Source organism: Siniperca chuatsi, linkage group LG20 (genome assembly GCF_020085105.1).
Source record: "Siniperca chuatsi isolate FFG_IHB_CAS linkage group LG20, ASM2008510v1, whole genome shotgun sequence".
Classification (NCBI taxonomy): domain Eukaryota; kingdom Metazoa; phylum Chordata; class Actinopteri; order Centrarchiformes; family Sinipercidae; genus Siniperca; species Siniperca chuatsi.
In genome coordinates, this window is record NC_058061.1 from 2,932,201 (window position 1) to 2,949,140 (window position 16,940).

A 16,940-nucleotide genomic window follows, 5' to 3' on the forward strand; every position below is an offset into this window, starting at 1 on the left:
CTGAAGTCCAGAAAATTCACACGCCCACAATGAATTATGTTCATTTTGTTTGACTTTCATTTTTCCACACAAAACATATTGTCGCTTCTTTTGGATAATACGCTATAAACATCCAGAAACAAAGCCACATAAGAAAGTCTGGATATGCCCTCAGCTTTGGAGAGTAAGATTCTCTTTGTAACCATGAATTTAATTTCTTTTGGGATTTTTCAATGCTTGGGTTAAAATTTCTCTCTTCAGCGGCCGCATCTAGTCACTGTTTCACCAAAGCTTAAGCATTAGTAGTTTCGACATATACACAATGACAGAAGTTTTTTCTCCAAAAGTTTCTCCAAGCAATATTTGCTGCCGTTGCTAGGTCATGATCCTGTCATTACATGTTCAGTTAGCAAGATAAACTAACTAGCAGACAGTGTGGCATAAGATTATTTAAACAACTTTGAAAAGGAACTCCACACTATTTTTTATGTAGACGTAATCGCATTGATTCCTGTTGGCATGTTATGTTAATGCAGGTGATCCATGCTTGCTAAAAGGGGCGATAGTTATGGTCAATGTGTCATTCTGTTATTTGACTGGATTAGGCTGATTATATTCTATATTTTGCTTATTGTCAACAAATCCCACAAAAAGACCCAAACCAACTATAAATATACGAACAAGTATTGTGTGTATCAAAGCCTGATGGATCTTCTTCCTCCACTGTTGTCCAAAAACTATTAAAAACACATCAGTGAGCCGCACTGTTGCACTGGGTGACATGTTCCTTCATCACCATGAACACACACACTATAGTTTATTCTGACACAGAGCAACAAGTAATGAAAATAGTCCTCAACAAATTCCCATGATTTGATTGAAGCATATTCCTACTGATTATTATACTGGTACCTAGTGATTCATTTAAAAATGTCAGTAGGAACCAGCAGGCTGAATGCCACAGACCGGTTAGAGATGGGCTAACTCTTTTTATGAGATTTGTTGACGTTAAGAAAGATGTAAAATTACACCAGCCCTAGCCTTTAATTCTTTGTTTTTGTGTACTTTGTAAATAACTGTGCAATTTTGTTTTTAAAAGTGCGATTTGAATGTTATTGCTATTATTAAAAGTCGTCTTGCACTCAAAATCCAAGCAATCCAGTAACTAAATATAACATTCAGGCTGTTCAGAACTTCTTAGTTCACAGGTGGCTGCCCTCTCTGAGGAGGAGGTGGAGGCCAGAACCAAAGCTTTATGTGCTGATGGAGACGAGGCACCGACTACAGAGGTGAGGGCCTTTTTCACATTTTGCCCTCTCTGGTGCACTGACCTGTTATCACCACTAAGGGTCAGCATTTAGTAACTCTTTATGTTACTAACTGCAGCAGGTCGCTGCCCTTAGCTTTCACAAAGCTGGATCATATATTAACTTTTTGCATCAAGAATAGAGATGCAGACGTGGAAGCTGCTTTCTCTGCTGTGTTTCTTTATGTATACCTTGTTCAACATTAAAAAAAAGGCTCTGATAAGGATGAGCTCAGCATGATGCAAATGCACTATGATCATAATGCAAACACATGCTGCAGCTGTGTTGTAGCTGTTAGAAGTAGGAATGAATAAGAGCCCGCAATTATTATCACAGTGACAAGAACCAAAATTAACTTATTTATTTTCCCAAGATTTTACACTACAAATCAATAATTCAAATGTTTTAATCTCCTCATTGTGGAACAAAAAACATCTTCATTGAGCTCATGAAGAAGTTTAAATAGTATCCACACCTTCAGCATCATCCATTGGTTTGCTTTGCACCTGCTTTGATGCAAAACATCATGCAAATTGAGAATCTGTCCCCATTCCCACATGCCTCTGTTTATATTCCAGCCTGAAAAGCCTGGTCTTGCAGGCTGGTGGCTGCACTCTACCAACTGCTCTATGTAATTGCAACGTCCTGCTGCCAGACATTTTGGCAGTGCTGAAAAGCCTGACTCATGGCTTCAGTAATTCCCTAATGCTGCCCCCTCCCCGACCATACCACTCAATGCACATCTGGCTCAATGTGTCTCCCTCCCTGCCTCGCAGAGTTCTCAGACATGGGGAAGATGGAGAAGAAACCTAAGAGGTCACGTGGTTAAGCTGAGCTCCAGTGTTACTACAGAGAGAGTGTGAAAGAAAGGAGGAGCGGAAGACGGAGAGGCCCTGCATACCAGATCTACCCTCCCTAAAGAATGCTCTTCCTCCTTTTGAGGACTGTTATCAGAACAGTTTGCTAAATAAAAAAAAGGAACAAAAAAATATGATTCATGGAAAACTAAAGTTGTTTAAAACATGGTTACTTCATTGTCTGACCCCCTTGTGTCCAAAACTAATGATTAACTGGTAATCTCAGTGTGTTTGTCTGCTAAAATTATAGAGGAGATGTTAGCACACAGCTGCCGTCTGAATATACTCTCACTTCCCACTAAGGCAGCACCCTGCTTTAACAGAAACACAAACATAAATTCAGGAATGACAGTCTGTGTTCCTATTTCCTATTGGACATTTCCTTGCACATTTCCTGGAAAAAATTATGTAATGGCACAAATGACATGAAAATGGATATAAAGTTTTAAGACAGATATTTGAGTTTGGTTAGTTGTGCTGAGTTTATAAGAGGTTGTTGATCTCTAGAAGAGTTTCCTTAGAAGCATCTGCTCCATTTAAACTGAAATCATTTATCATTCATTATTATTTAGTATTGGAAACTTTATTCTCCATACATACTGAATGGTAAATTGCCTGTAGACAAATTTCACATTTTTGCATACTGAACTGACTAATTTTGCACAGTGTTTTCCAGGAATCTTCCCAGGAATTCACATTTACATATCAATTACTTTCTGATAAATTATACAAAACTATGGGACCTATAAGTTTCAGTGACTAATCAAGAAAGAATCACAACACACACATAAAAATCTGTTTCCTTTTATACATTTTATATTTTAAAACGGTCAAAATCAGAGTCAGAAATTGCACTATAAAAGGTCTCCCCTTCCTCTGTTACACTTTGTAAAAATATGATCCAGTATTTCAGATGACTGGACCACTTTGTTTGAATATGTATTGATTCGATATTATACAAAAAATAAATTTTAAATACACATATTCCCTGATTTGTCTCTTTGGTTTCTTTTCTCAGTACAATAAATCTTATTTGTTTAATCATGCAGACAATATTATTAGTGTTATTGAGGATGTGATGCCTCAGTCCAGTTTGAGATGATTGGCAACAATAAATCTTAATGAATTTTGATCCTTCATTGTCACAGTTCAGAGAGCAGTCCAGGTGTGGCAGCTGAACAAGCAGATTACACAAGACCAGTCCTCGGCAAACATCCCAAAATCCAAACGGGGTGAAAAGGTCAATGACTTCGTCATTTTTGTTGTGGAAACGTCCTGAATCACCTCAGAAATTTCTACCTCTGTCATAATGCTTCATCCAAACTACTGATTCACATTAAAAGGCACTGAAAGTCCTTCACACAGTGTCCTTATCATCACAGTGAGGCACCTTGTAAAAGAAAAAGTACACTTGCATGCTTAAAGAATGTAAGATCAAAGAAAAAATAAGTCACATCCCTTAAACTAAATAATCTTTCAGGTTCAAGTACTTGTACCACTGAGCTTTATATTCACACTCAGTGGGTTCTTTTGTTGGCTTCCACATTAAAATATACACAGACAGACTCAGAGAGAACCTAATCTGAGTAAATGTCAGAATAGACCTTGGCCACTGCCTGCAGTGCTCTGATTGTCTATTTAGGGCGGGGAGACGGGATATTTTAAGCAAGTGGCCAACTCAATTGCAGTCTTGTCCCTCAACACACTGTATTACACTAACAAGAAACTCCACGTTAGCAGCAAGAGACGGATTGTATGATACGCTCTAAAGTCATCCCAGAAAACATGGTTTTAGTGATTTGCAGGTCAAAACAAGTCAACGAGGCTAAATTTGGGTGAAGGGTAACTCTTGTTTCAACAACACTTCAATCACCATTTCAGTTTGTAGCAGCTTGTGACTACACTTTGAAATGTCGCCCTTTAAATGTTGTTGTATGTGACCTTGTCGATGACAGCCACGCTAGCAGCTCTGTGAGGCTTGAATGTGAATTCAAGTTTAAGTTTGTTCTTGATTCTCTGCAGTCATAAAAAATAACCATAGAAAACTTATAGTGATAATTTTGTGCCCTCATCTTAGACAGTACATCACATTATCTGTTCAAATAAAAACTCTGGGGCAGTAAAATACGACAGAACCATTTCAAGCCCCCTGACAACGCTTGAGAGCAGGTTGACTCATTTCCCAAAACATGTTCTTTCCTTCAGTCCCTCCTTCTTTGTATCTCTTAATTGCACCCTAAATGTGAGGGACTAAGACACAAGTGAGAGAAACGAGAAGACGATTATGGGGACAAGCTCAAACAAACTGACCACGCCCTCCCTCAGCTGTATTAAGGCACTGCGGTGCTTTTAGCTAATGCTGCATTCACACAATGTCAGCAGAATGGGCACAGCGTTCACACTCGTTACTCTCGAAATATTTCAGTCTGAATCATAGTGACCACCGACTGACCAGCATTGACCAAAATCTTTTTAACCAAATTTAGTCTGGTTTTAACCCAGATGTCTGAACCTATTTTGACCCGCAAATCACCAAAAACATGCTTTCAAATACTTTTTTGATAAATAAAATTAAATCATCATCCTGGACAATCACAGCAGCAGTCATTCCATTTTTGAACCCCTCGTTACCATGCTGGTAACTCGTGTGCAGACAGGATGACGTCATTTCTGGTCTACCTAAATTTGTTTGTGCATGTAGAGTTGTATGAGGCCCGCCTGGTGCAGCTGCTGCCACAGAGTTGTTTCCATCTGCAGGTCGTGGTTGACGTAGAAGCCCACTGGGTGATATTTGCTGTCGTAGTAGTGGTCAGAGTAGTTCTTAAAGTCTGGGGTCATGAAGCCGTACGCACTCACCTTCATCAACAAAGGAAACACAAAAGCCAGTCAGAGTATGAAACTAATTCTGTCATCTGATTGCCTAAAAATCTAAACAGATTGCAGCTTTTATGAGCTCTTTTATTTCATGTTTCAACTTGACCCCCTCATTGCTACCACAGACAGGCTGAAAAACAGGTTTTGACAGTGATGACATGCTTTGGATTTCAGGGGAATCTGTCAGTGATCGGATAAATAAATCATACAGTTGGCACGGCAAAGGACAATTTCATATTCTACAGAACTGTGGTTTGAGTGAGTCACTATCAGCACCAAGGCTACACGGTGTCAGACATATGTGCATTTACAAGGCCAGCTGCTCAGAGTCAAAACATTCTCATACTATCAGGCAAGTGCAGCTTTGTCCCATAATAAATAAACAGCTGACTGACAGGAAAATGCAGTACAGTAATAATAAATACCACCTTGTTGCAGGTGTGCAGAGCAGCCAACAGCATCACAGCTCCTGTTGACGGACGGTAAATGTCCTTATATCTGGTTTTCAGAATATTAGAACGAAGGAATCTGAAACAACAACAAAAAAAAAAGTATTTTACAACATAACATATATAACTCTGTAGTGTCAAGTGGTTTCAGGGACACTGAAGCTTAAATTAGGTAAAAGTGGACATAGAGGATGTGAAAGCTACACACACATAAATACCTCTTTTGCCCTGTGTCCCTGTGTGGGAACTTGCCACAGCAGCACGCTCTGGTCCTCTTTTTATCTCATTTCAGCTATTTGAAATGTGAGCCCTGCTTTCATGCTGTTCACCTGCTCAGCAGATAATTCGCTCACCTGTTTCTAACGTAACGGATGAAATCAGGGTGGTACATCTTCAACTTTTCTGCTGACACGTCCTCTCCAAAGTACTTGGTTGGACTGTGGAGAAAATATGACATTACTACTCAGAAAATAAAACTGTTGGATAAGAAGTCTTTGCCATGTGCTGTACAATAACAAATTGAATCTGAATGTAAATATTTACTGTACATGCTAGGGTTAGCATAGTGACTCCTTTCTCTAGATAGCCACATTTCAACACTTGTGTGAATATGGAAGCGGTAAAGATTAGACAGTGAGTGTGCCACTGTGAGGTTTGAAATGCATAAGCCCATAGAGTGAGAAAAACACCTGTCTCCACTGGCTGTATACATTTCCCTCTGAAATGTAATGGAGTAAGTATAATATAGCATAACATGGAAATACTCAAGTAGTACAAATATCATAACATTGTAGCTACTTCAGTACTTGGGTAAATGTGCTTAATTTACTATTTACTGAAGTGTGTTACTTCCTACCACTGCACATTCATACATCTGTTATGAAAAGTGAAAACATCTGAAAAAAGCAGCTATCTTTGCTTTGAGCTAAATGCTATCTCAGCATGCTAACATGCTCACATAGACAATGAAACATGCAGATGCTGGGAATGTTATTCATTTTGCAGGTATTCAGACATAAATCAAAGTATTGGACAGATTAATAATTTGACCTGATAATGGCGCTAATTTCATGACAACCCATCCAGTAGTTGTTGAGAGATTTTACTCTGAACCACAAATGTCAACCTCATGGTGGCACTAGAGGAAAGGTCTCACCAAAGTCAGTAGGGCTCATCCTCTGGGCACCATGAATAATGATATGATGATAAAAATGAAGTGCGAGTTGGGAACTGTTTGTATGGAGTTTCTAGCTGAACATATGAAGATGATGTACAGAAGAACAACTAGAGGAATAAAAAAAGTAAGAACATAACAAGAACAGTATCATGAGTCAATGTGCATCATCATTATGACAGCCTGTAAGTGTTGCTTACTCTTTGCCCCGCTCACGCCCGCTCTCTACTGCAGTGTGTGTCGCTGCAGCCTTCATCAGCAGGTAATCACGGTCGTGATCTGGCAGAAAAACGTATCGTGTTTCCTGTTGGAGAGCAGCAGAGCGTCACGTGACTCAGATTCTTTTATGTAACGATTTTAGCATTTTAGGAAAGACTTTTAATTTTTGGCCCTTACCTTTGACAGAGGGGGTCCTCTATACCCAACGCCTGCGTAGCTATTCATGGAGTTCATCAGAGTATTGGTGGAGAACGTGTAGTGGGTGGTCCGAGAGCCCACGTCCTGCTCAAAGCCCTTAATGATTACCCCATTGGTCCTGAAGATCACAAGCGTCCACAAACAGAAGAAAACACACAAACATAATGACACACCAGCCTGACTGAAGGACCACTTGCTATTGATTTTGCTTTATTGCCAAACTGCCTTTTGACAAACCCCAGACCAGAGCCAGCCTGAGCAGCTGTTTAGGGCCCCTCAGCCCCAAACCAACTGAAAATGTAAAGTCTGTTCATATTGTACACAGAATTTAACTATTTAAAGACTTTAAAGGCTTTTGTGATTTTGGGGTGTTCTAACAAAATCAGTGCCTGTATTTTTAAGTTGTGTTTTTATTTATTTTTTTACTTGCACATTCAGATTTTGGAACTCACTTTCAATATTTTGGGATTTAGTGGCTTATAACATAACACATTTTGTGATTCTGAAAATTACAAATTCAGGGGACACAAAAACAAACTTTAGGATGTAGGGGCATTTATAACAAGGGAGTCAGTATCTACCTGAAAACATAGTGATGACTGTCGATCTCTTTCCCTTTCTTTGAATCCTTCAGTATCCCACCGTTCCCCACCACGGCACAGCGGATACACTCTGATTTATTGCTGCGATCCTTCCAGTCGTCCAACATTTGCCAGTTAGCAGACGAGTTGAGGACAGACAGAGTTTCCACCAGTGCTGTTGACACAGAAAAACAGAATTAATCTGGATGAGATTTATTTAACACAATCTAAAAAACATTTATACAAAAATCCTTGAATCACGAGAAAAAGATTTAGTTGCTGAACCACTGATTTTTTTTGTGCCCATGTAATTGCATCCGCCCACAGATTCAGTTACTTGTGATTGGTCTGAAAGAAAGAAACCCCCCCGAGGCTTCATGTGTGGGCACACAGAGAGGAAGCTACCATTATCTCAACACGATAAGCATCTTAACTGTGATGAGGCCCACATGTCCTCAATCAAATTATCCATACTTTGCATCTTCTGTCTGTATATAGATAACAAATCAAAGAGTACACAGTTTGCCTTCGGTATCTACACAACAATTCTAGTGTGAATGTACTTTGAATTATATTTGCTGTAAAAAAACACTTGGTGTGTGAGTTTTTACACAGGGAAACTCCTGTGCTCTGCTAATTGTAGTTTTCTCTGTGATGTCAATATGAAAATCTGCACTTAATTCAAAAATTGCTTTGATGCAGATCCAGATCTGGATACAATAATTTTCTAACCAATAACAAATTTAGAGCAAATACACATATTACCAAACTGAATTACCAAATGGGCAAAGTGGGTAACTGCCATGGGGCCCCAGACTCTACGAGGTCCGGGCCCCAGCTGTAGTTTTTAGCAATTTGATTAACTGCAAATGTGTTGCGCTCAGCACTTACACACACACACACACACACACACACACACACAGAGTTTGTGTAGTGATTAGGCAATCAATACAGGTGAAAATGTCATTAAAACAATATACATAAATACCACACTGGAAATTTATTAAAAAAAAAAAAGTATGGGAAAAACAAAAATCTAATAAAATGAAAGAAAGAAAAATGAATAAACTAAATACATAATAAATCAAAGAGAAAAATAGAAACATTATAAAATAAATATGGAAACAGGGAAAATAATGAAATAAACATATAAAAATACCAAAAAAAAAGAAAAAAATATATAGGAACAAGAAAAACTCACTCTTGAAATCGACCCCCCCCCAGCCATGTGCTCCTGGGTACCGGCTTAGACGCTGGTGCTGTTCACGAGTGACGTGTTTGGCCCACTGCAGGACTGGAATGTGTTGCAGAAATCGGCCACCAAATTCAGTTTTTGTGACCTGACTTCGGATACCGTCTGGGCAGTCCTGAGGGAAGCAGATAACACAACCTTGTTGCACAGCATGCGGGCGGACAGGGAAGCATGGAAAGGTTCCACACATGCAATCACGTGAACAGATGGTTGTTAATTGTGTTATCTGCCCCTGGTTCTCTGTGGAATCAATTATTGATTCAATCTGTGTGCAGCTCAAAACCTAAAGTGCAGCTTAGCTAAGTTGGTAGTCTTTACTTTAAAAGCTGGATCGTACAAAAGTACAGTGTGTGCATGGCAGGAGATTCACATGAAAAAGACAGTGATTCACCATATGGATGCATTATTTCATTAAACTCTTCCGAAACCCTGTGATCACTCCCATGAGGCTTTGAGGCAGATCTGAGTAATGATTTCATTTTATGTTGTGTGTTTTCTCATCTCGTCTCCCTCGGTGGAACATCTGACAACTCAACAAAGTGATTCAGTGCTGATGACACATTCAGGGAATGGGGAGTTGGAGAAACAGAGCCAGGCTGTAGGAGCCATGACTCTCTGAAACATTTACTGGGAAGACAGACCCACCCAGTACAACTGTGGCAGCCACCCTATGACAGCATCTCCAGCCTGACGAAAACCAGAAGTGTGTGTTCTGATGCTCCACAGATAAGCTACACCAGATCACATGACACACATCACAAGTATACATGGTACTAATTACAACTTTCACTACCTGTTGGTTTGTGTAAACACAGCGTCTTTCCCACCATAATGAATGTTTACTCTTTTCAATTACTCTATTGGTTGTTGCCATTAATTCTATAAAAAGGATAAGACTGGTGATATTTAATATTTTATTTATGGTCAACAAATCCCATAAAAAAGACCAAAACTAACAATGAATTGATCCGACCAACAATTCAAAGCCTGATGTATCTTCTTCCTCTGAGCCACAGAGCTCCATTGTCATCCAAAAACTATTAAAAACACATCAGAGCCACATGTTCCTTCATTACCATGCACACAGTCCCCACCAAATGCACTATTTCCTCCTGTTTGAGTAATGTTTGCTAAAAACGACAGTGACCAGCTGTTTAAAGAAATCACTGTGCCTTTAAAAAAAATAAATAAATAAAAGAAACAATATATTTTTGAGCTAATCTGAAAGATTTCTATCTACAGTAGGAACCAGTGGACTTGGGGCTGAGAGCCACAGACAGGAAGTCAGAAAGTATTGAAAAACAGAAACAAAAAATATGACTTTGAAAGGTGCCTTAATCACATAAACATTCTAGCCATTGGGGCTTTCATTTTTAGAGGCCTGCACAGGTAGAACTCACTGTTTGTGGTGGGATGTCTTCACTCATGTAAGTGTCTCCGATGAAGGGAGGCTCTGTTGGCCTGGCTGCCTGTGTGGGCTGCTGAGGCTTCAGTGTGGGGCCTTTGGTGCTGGTCCTGGTCTTATCTACGCCATGAGACCTGGAACTGGACTTTATGGTGGCCAGGACAATGTTCTCTGCTGCTGTGGATGTTTGAGTCTTTATAGTTGGCGTCTGCGTGGCACGTGTGTGTTCATGCAGAATGGTGAGTTCTGGCTGAAAGGTGCAGGCAGGGGGCGGATGGGTGCACGGGGCACGAGGCTCCTCGGAGTCTCGTGAGCCGCTGTGGAAGACAGAACAAGATTTGGCGGTGAGCCCGGCAAGTCACTGCTGGAAATAAATCCTCTCTCTCTCTGGAAATATGCTTATTTGCTTTCCTGATGAGGGTTAGATGAGAAGATTGATACTACGCTCATAACTGTCCATTAAATTTGTAGCTGGAGCCAGCAGCCAGTTAGCTTAGCTTAGCATAAAGACTGAAAATGGGGGAACAGCTAGCCTGGCTCTGTCTGAAGGTATCCGCCTACCAGCACCTCAAAAGCTGAGTAATTAACACGTCATATCTTGTTTGTCTAATCCCCACACAAAGAGATATAACGTGTTAAATTAGTGAGATTTAGAGGTGCTGGTAGGCAGATTATTTTTGGGCAGGTTAGCCATTTCCAGTCTTTATGCTAAGAGACAGTGTCCCTGTTACTCTGGATAATCCACTGAACACGGTATCATCCGTTTAAGTGCTTTCTAAAAGAAATACAGGTTTTGTAGGAACTGTTTTTAAGAAAACTGTTGACAGAATGTGTCTTTGGCTAAAAAAACCACTAGGGGGTAAGTGAGAAAATATGTTTTTTGTAATTTTGGTGAACCAACCCTTTAATTAAGTTCAACTTTCCACACAATAACACATTCATTATATATGTGAAACTGGGAGGCTCTGAAGTTTATGTAAAAAAAGTTGATTTATGACAGCACACTACATAACATGGAAAACATATTACAGTCATGACGAACAGGGTGGAGGCTGCATTTTGCCTCAGCTATAAAAGGCTTCAAGGCGCTCAATATCTCTTCTCTGTTCTATCAGCTTCTTACTCGAAGCGATGGAGTGAATTCTCACTGGTTTTAGGTGCATGGGATCTTGATGGAAAAGGGTGAAGTCACTCAAAATCTGAATCTGATGGCAGTTGTGGGGTGTAAAAGTTCATTCTTGACTATGGCTGCGACTACCGATATTTTTTTTTCCATTATCAATAAATCTGTTCATTGTATTTTACAATTAATCAATTAAAAGATGTCAGAAAACATGTCTCCCCCAGCCCAAGCTGCTGTCTTCAGATTTCATGTTTCGTCCGACCAACAGCCTAAAACTCAAAGATATTAAATTCACCATCATATAAAATAGAGAAAATTAATTATACCCACCTGGTACTTAATATAGTTTCTGACCTGTTTTTATAGTGTTTTATAGTGTATTATATTTTTTGCTAGTACTTTCTCCTGTGTGCACTGACGTAAAGGCGAGCTACTGTAACAAAGAGTTTCCCTTCGGGGATCAATAAAGTATTTCTGATTCTGATTCTGAAAAACAGAGAAAAGAGGCAAATCCTCACAATAAATCGCTTACATTATTGTTCAATTATAAAAATTGTTGGCCATTAATTTTCTGTTGATCGACTAAACGATCAATCGACTAAACGTTTCAGTAGTAGCTTTTTTCCCCAAAGCTTTCAATCGCATCTTTTCCTCAGCAGATGGCATAGTCAGTTGCCATGGAGATAGCTTAGTTGTCATCACATGACCTAAGTAAGTACAGAACTTCAATCACGTGACAACAGGTGAGAGATGCAGAGATGCAGCTGAAAGTTATGGAAAAAGCTAGTAAGTGAACACGTGTGGGGTTGTTAGTTTGCGTTGCTATGTAGGCGTCACTGTCAATACAATCTACTCAAAACACACTCACACAGTGCAGATAAAGCAGATTTGACTGTTAAGCTCGCTTTACCCTGATTGGCTCTTCATTATCAGCCTGACACACCCGACGCTGATGATGTCAATCTCAGCAGTAAGTAAACCTCGTAAAGCCCCATAACGAGACACAAGTGTAATAAAGCAGCTGAATTAATGTGTAACTGGACGTTGTTAAATGTTGAACAAAGATCAAAGGTTCAACTGCACAAAGCGCATTTTTAACCTTTAAAGAGTTTGTAGAAAGGAAGAGAGAAAGAGGAAATAAATTTAAAATATAACTAAAGCACTAACTAACTAAGTCACTAACCATATGCACATGTTGCTCCCCGTCCTATTTTTTTATAAAATAAAGAAGTAAGTATATTTACTTTATGAATAAGGGATTAGATGTGTTTTGTTTTGAGGTATGTGGGGTAAAAGAGAAAGATATTATTATCTTTGATTATTTGGGGATGAAAAATGACGATAAATTAAAGAGTATTAAAAACAATAATCACATTTGTTATGTTTAATTCCTCCTATTGTTTCCATTTTTGCTAGTATTTTTTCCACAAAAAAAAGTTACATATTACAAGGATTTCACTTTGTTCTTTTGTTCCTTGACTATTTAATGTATATTTAATACTGACACTTAACAGAGTCCTGAATATACTGTATGTTCATTTCAATATTCACACAGTGCTTTGACAATATTGTATCTCAATAGGGTCGCAGCTATTTCATTTTATTTTTTAAATGTAAAAGGCTCCACAGTCCATTAAAAAACATGAGGTTTCCTATATAAAAAGGAGCTACAGCAGGGAAGTGAAGAGGGCATTCACGTTATTTTTACCCAGCCATTCAGATTAAAGCACAGCTTTTAAAATGAAAGACCTGCGAGCTCCACATGCCCAAACTTACCATTTAGTGTCTGAAACAGACCTTTGAGAAACAGCCATCTTTTTTCCATTTCTTCCCCCTAAGACTTAATGCATCTTATCTGGACCTGCTAGCTTTGAAACCTGGAGTGCTGCCCGTTACAACAAAGCTTATGTTTCACATAAGCGTGTAAGAGACCACCTCCAGTGAAATAACTCCGGGGGCTTTTTTTCATTAGTGCAGCCGGAGCGCTGTGTGGCTCCTTTGTTGAAACCACAATGATACAAATAGAGGGGGAATAAGTGCTGGTTACAAAAAAACCCATGGAACTTTTCATACCACTCATGTCCTAAGAGTTTAACCCTTCAACCCTGTCCCTTTTTCTGCTGAATCTGACCGCAATTCAGTGCTGGATAAAACTGCATGGTCTCCTCATCTGTCTGTGAAACAACATGTGGATACTATTCACAGTGCAGTCAAAGTACTATGACACTGAAACATGTTTAGTTGTGTTGACTCTGTGCTGAAGTGCATTTGATTTTTAAATGAAACAATGACTATAAGACCCGGTACGATGAGTTCAACATGAACAAGTCATTTTCTTCCTATTTGTGTTTTTGTTTGAGCTCTTCAGCGGTTTTAAGTGGGCGGGGCTCAGTTGGATAAAGGCGATGTCGCATACTTCCCTGCACCAATCAGAATTTAGTAATATTTCAATCAAAAACAGTCACATGATGAAGTGAATGTGGAGTGGCCCTTTAACTCTCACACGACCAACTCTGCAATCCTACAACCTTCTTGAATAGTCTGGTGACGTGAACGCTCACTCTTTACCATCCATCCCATATGATGTGAATGCGGCATAACGAAAAGATGCCATCAAGTTGCACTATGGGAAGTGTTCTAGGAGCGTGGCTCATACTAGGGACTAAAAGTCAGGATATTTTGGCCTCTGCTGCATTAATTTTGACTTTTTTTTATCAGTCACTCGCAAGTGCCCAAACTTTATGGAAGTACAATGCTAAATCGCTGGAGTACGCTTTTAAATAAAGTCGGTATATTTAATATTTGGTGTCAGATCCTTTGCAGTCAGTGCCTTTCTGGAGTCTCAGACATCAGCAGACACTGTATCTTCCCTGCTGGTGCTCTCTCAGACCTGTGCTGTTGTTTTTGGTTTTAGTTTGGTCTTCAGCAGGTGAAACACATGATCAGTTTGATTTAGGTCATGTGACTAACAACCTCATAGTCATTGTTTCATTTCATATGAAATGTGTCAGAGCTCAGACTTTCCTATTGCCCTGTCTGTAAAAGCAATCCCAAAGTCAGTGCAGGTTTTGTCGCTTCACTCACCTGCTCGTTGCCAGTGTGAAGCCAGGTTGTGTGTGTATGTGCCAGTGTTTCAGTAGCTTCTCCAGGTGCCCATACAGGATGTAGACACACAGCAGGAAGCTGACGGTCAACACGCCAAGCACCGGCCTCCTCAGGAGCCCCATCCCAGTCAAGGTGTGTGTGACCGGCAGGCTGTGTGTGCTCGTCCTGGCCTCCGCTCCGCCTGAAGGAACATGAGGAGGCAGAGTATGGTGGCTGAGAAGGCAGGCGTAGACAGTTTTCTGTCTTTTTCTGGTCAACCAGGGGAGGGAAGGCGGGGTGTCAGTGATGGTGGGGCTCCACTCTGCGCTTCTCTCAGCACAACTACAGTGGGAGGGAGATAGAAAGAGAAAGTTGGAAAGACGGCAAAGACTCAGGGTTCAGGATGGAAGGGGAACCTTTATCTTTCAGTGTCAACCGAGTCCCAAATAATCCCTTTTTAATGAAACCTTTGCTCATGCCCCTGAACACAAAGTGCATGTTGACAATCTCATATCCTTTTACTTCCTGCTTTTATAAATCTCTTTTCTGCTCTTCTAGGCAGCTCTTCCCAAGCTGACAGAAGAAAAAAAAAACTCAAGTCAGCTGCAGCTGATAGGTGACAACATACAGGAAGCCAGAAAAGCTATACCGTTAGTAAACTTCCTCTTATTCACCCCATCCTGTTGCGGTCAAATGAGCGTTGTGAGTCTCTAGAAGTCTTACCAGAAGTTGAAGACATTAGCATACACACTGAGCACCAGCCCTCTCCACTTCTCACCTCTTTGTAAGTAGTGTAATAAACACAGCCTGAGGCCAGGCACTGAGATCTGCCCTCTAAACTTCTCTCAAGTCAAGTCTCAAGCTGTTTTCTTAAGTCCCAAGAAATCCTCAAGAGTGATCACATAATAACTGGGTGAATAAGGTAAATAATAACAGCACTAATGACAATGTGACTGATACAGTTTCCCTGGCTTGTGTGAGTATGTACTCCTGGCTGAGGCTAAATGGGGAATGGAAAGAATGTGTTGCAGTGTTCCAGTGATAAACTCAGCTCCCATGTCTCCGATAACAGCCATAACAGAAAAACCCAGCCAAAACAGAAATTTGTATTTTTCCAGACAAAATAGTTTGTAGTTTTAGCAGAGATTTCTACTTTAAATAAATGTCATAAAAGTGATTAAATAATCTCCTATGTGGCTGACAAAGAGTCAGAGCAAAATATAAGAGGGAAACTAAACACAAATGCATCAGACTGTGACAACTCATGACTCAGTTGCTCTTCCTCTTAGAGTCAGAGGACTCTACTTCTATATGTATATGTCTGTTTCCGACTAACGGAAATAAAGCTCTTCAAATCTAACAGAAAAAGATCAAATAAACAAAAATTAATGTTCTCTCACCAGTAGGAAATCGTCTGTGTTCTGTGGTTTCAGTCTTTCCTTCATGATGGTTATAATGTAGACATATTCCTAGTTCCAACTTTGGAGCTCTGCTGCTCATCTAGTGTGGAGGGCTGCACTGCCAGCCTCGCACTGTATGGGCGGGACCATTGTGAAATGAGCAACAGCTGCTGGCAATTGGTCAACCCCCTCAACTCCAGAGCATGCGGGAGGGGAGAGAGAAAGAGAAAAAAGCCCACCCCAGGCTGCAATAAAGTTAGACATGAGCAGGCAGCTCTAAAGATCTCTGCTATGCTCACAATGTACGGAGACCCTGAATCACAACACACTAACAGGAGACAAGAGAAGAAACACACACACACACACACACACACACGGATGAATGTATATACACACAGATGCTGTCAGGTGACAAGCAGCAACATACAGCCTGAACATCCGCCACACAGCTGACAGCATTCAAAAATCAAGACAGGAAGACGCTTCACTCTCTCCACATCCACAGTCACAAGAGCCATTCACTCCATCCATCCAGCCCTCCAGCAGCCAGTCAGTCAGCTGGGCCCTCCAAGCCAAGTGAGAGTCAATAGTCGGTGTGCCTCTCCGGGTTCGGTTCCTCTGTGAAAAGAAAGAAAATACCCTGAGAGGGGAGACACATTTCAGTACGCACCACCGGTTGCTTTGGCAGTCCGGAGGAAGTGAGCTGGCTGGAGGGCGAGGAAGAAAAAAAAAAAAAGGGGAGTGGGTCAGCTCTGGACATTATTCCAGATGTATAGGCTGAAACATCCCTGAGGTGGTTTTAACTTGTCTCCATAAAGGCAGCTAAGAGGAAGGAAGCAATTAGAGAATTATTGTTGCAAAAATATCAATTTACAAGTAACAGTTTAAGAATTGGTTTACAGATATTTCATGAATTAAACTATGCATCTAAACACTTTGGAAATACTGTCAATAAATCATTTCAGCTATTTTGGCTCATAATTTGGATTCCAGAGAATTGACTAGATGTGATTGAAGACACTTCGTCTCCAAACCCAT

The 16,940-nt window shown here is 40.2% G+C and overlaps 1 protein-coding gene and 1 long non-coding RNA gene across 3 annotated transcripts; one reads left to right on the forward strand and one right to left on the reverse strand.

Moving 5' to 3' along the window:
* The first annotated feature begins 717 nt into the window (after nt 1-717).
* On the forward strand, nt 718-3,130 carry LOC122867539. Its single transcript, XR_006375945.1, has 2 exons — nt 718-1,268; nt 2,063-3,130. It is a non-coding gene; the product is annotated as an uncharacterized LOC122867539 (long non-coding RNA).
* st6galnac (ST6 (alpha-N-acetyl-neuraminyl-2,3-beta-galactosyl-1,3)-N-acetylgalactosaminide alpha-2,6-sialyltransferase) lies at nt 2,938-16,557 on the reverse strand. Of its 2 annotated transcripts, none has more exons than XM_044178461.1 (10): nt 15,903-16,557; nt 14,503-14,704; nt 10,291-10,612; nt 8,840-9,005; nt 7,639-7,813; nt 7,037-7,175; nt 6,841-6,944; nt 5,820-5,903; nt 5,446-5,545; nt 2,938-4,999 (listed from the first exon to the last, which is right to left on the reverse strand). In XM_044178461.1, the coding sequence occupies exons 1-10, from the start codon at nt 16,000-16,002 to the stop codon at nt 4,823-4,825; spliced, it is 1,569 nt and encodes a 522-aa protein (XP_044034396.1). In that variant the 5' UTR covers nt 16,003-16,557; the 3' UTR covers nt 2,938-4,822. The 2 variants fall into 2 exon arrangements, with proteins under 2 accessions (XP_044034396.1, XP_044034397.1); XM_044178462.1 differs by having other exon boundaries at nt 14,503-14,844; nt 15,903-16,551.
* Between the last annotated feature and the right edge of the window lie 383 nt (nt 16,558-16,940).

Bases quoted from the DNA above. Each gene is read 5' to 3' on its own strand.
- st6galnac (XM_044178461.1), bottom strand. From the start codon at position 16,002: ATGAGCAGCAGAGCTCCAAAGTTGGAACTAGGAATATGTCTACATTAT. The intron at 7,176-7,638 runs GTAGATACTGAC...TGTGATCTTCAG, and splicing joins AGTCATCACTATGTTTTCAG to GACCAATGGGGTAATCATTA. The intron at 6,945-7,036 runs GTAAGGGCCAAA...GCTCTCCAACAG, and splicing joins GAGGACCCCCTCTGTCAAAG to GAAACACGATACGTTTTTCT.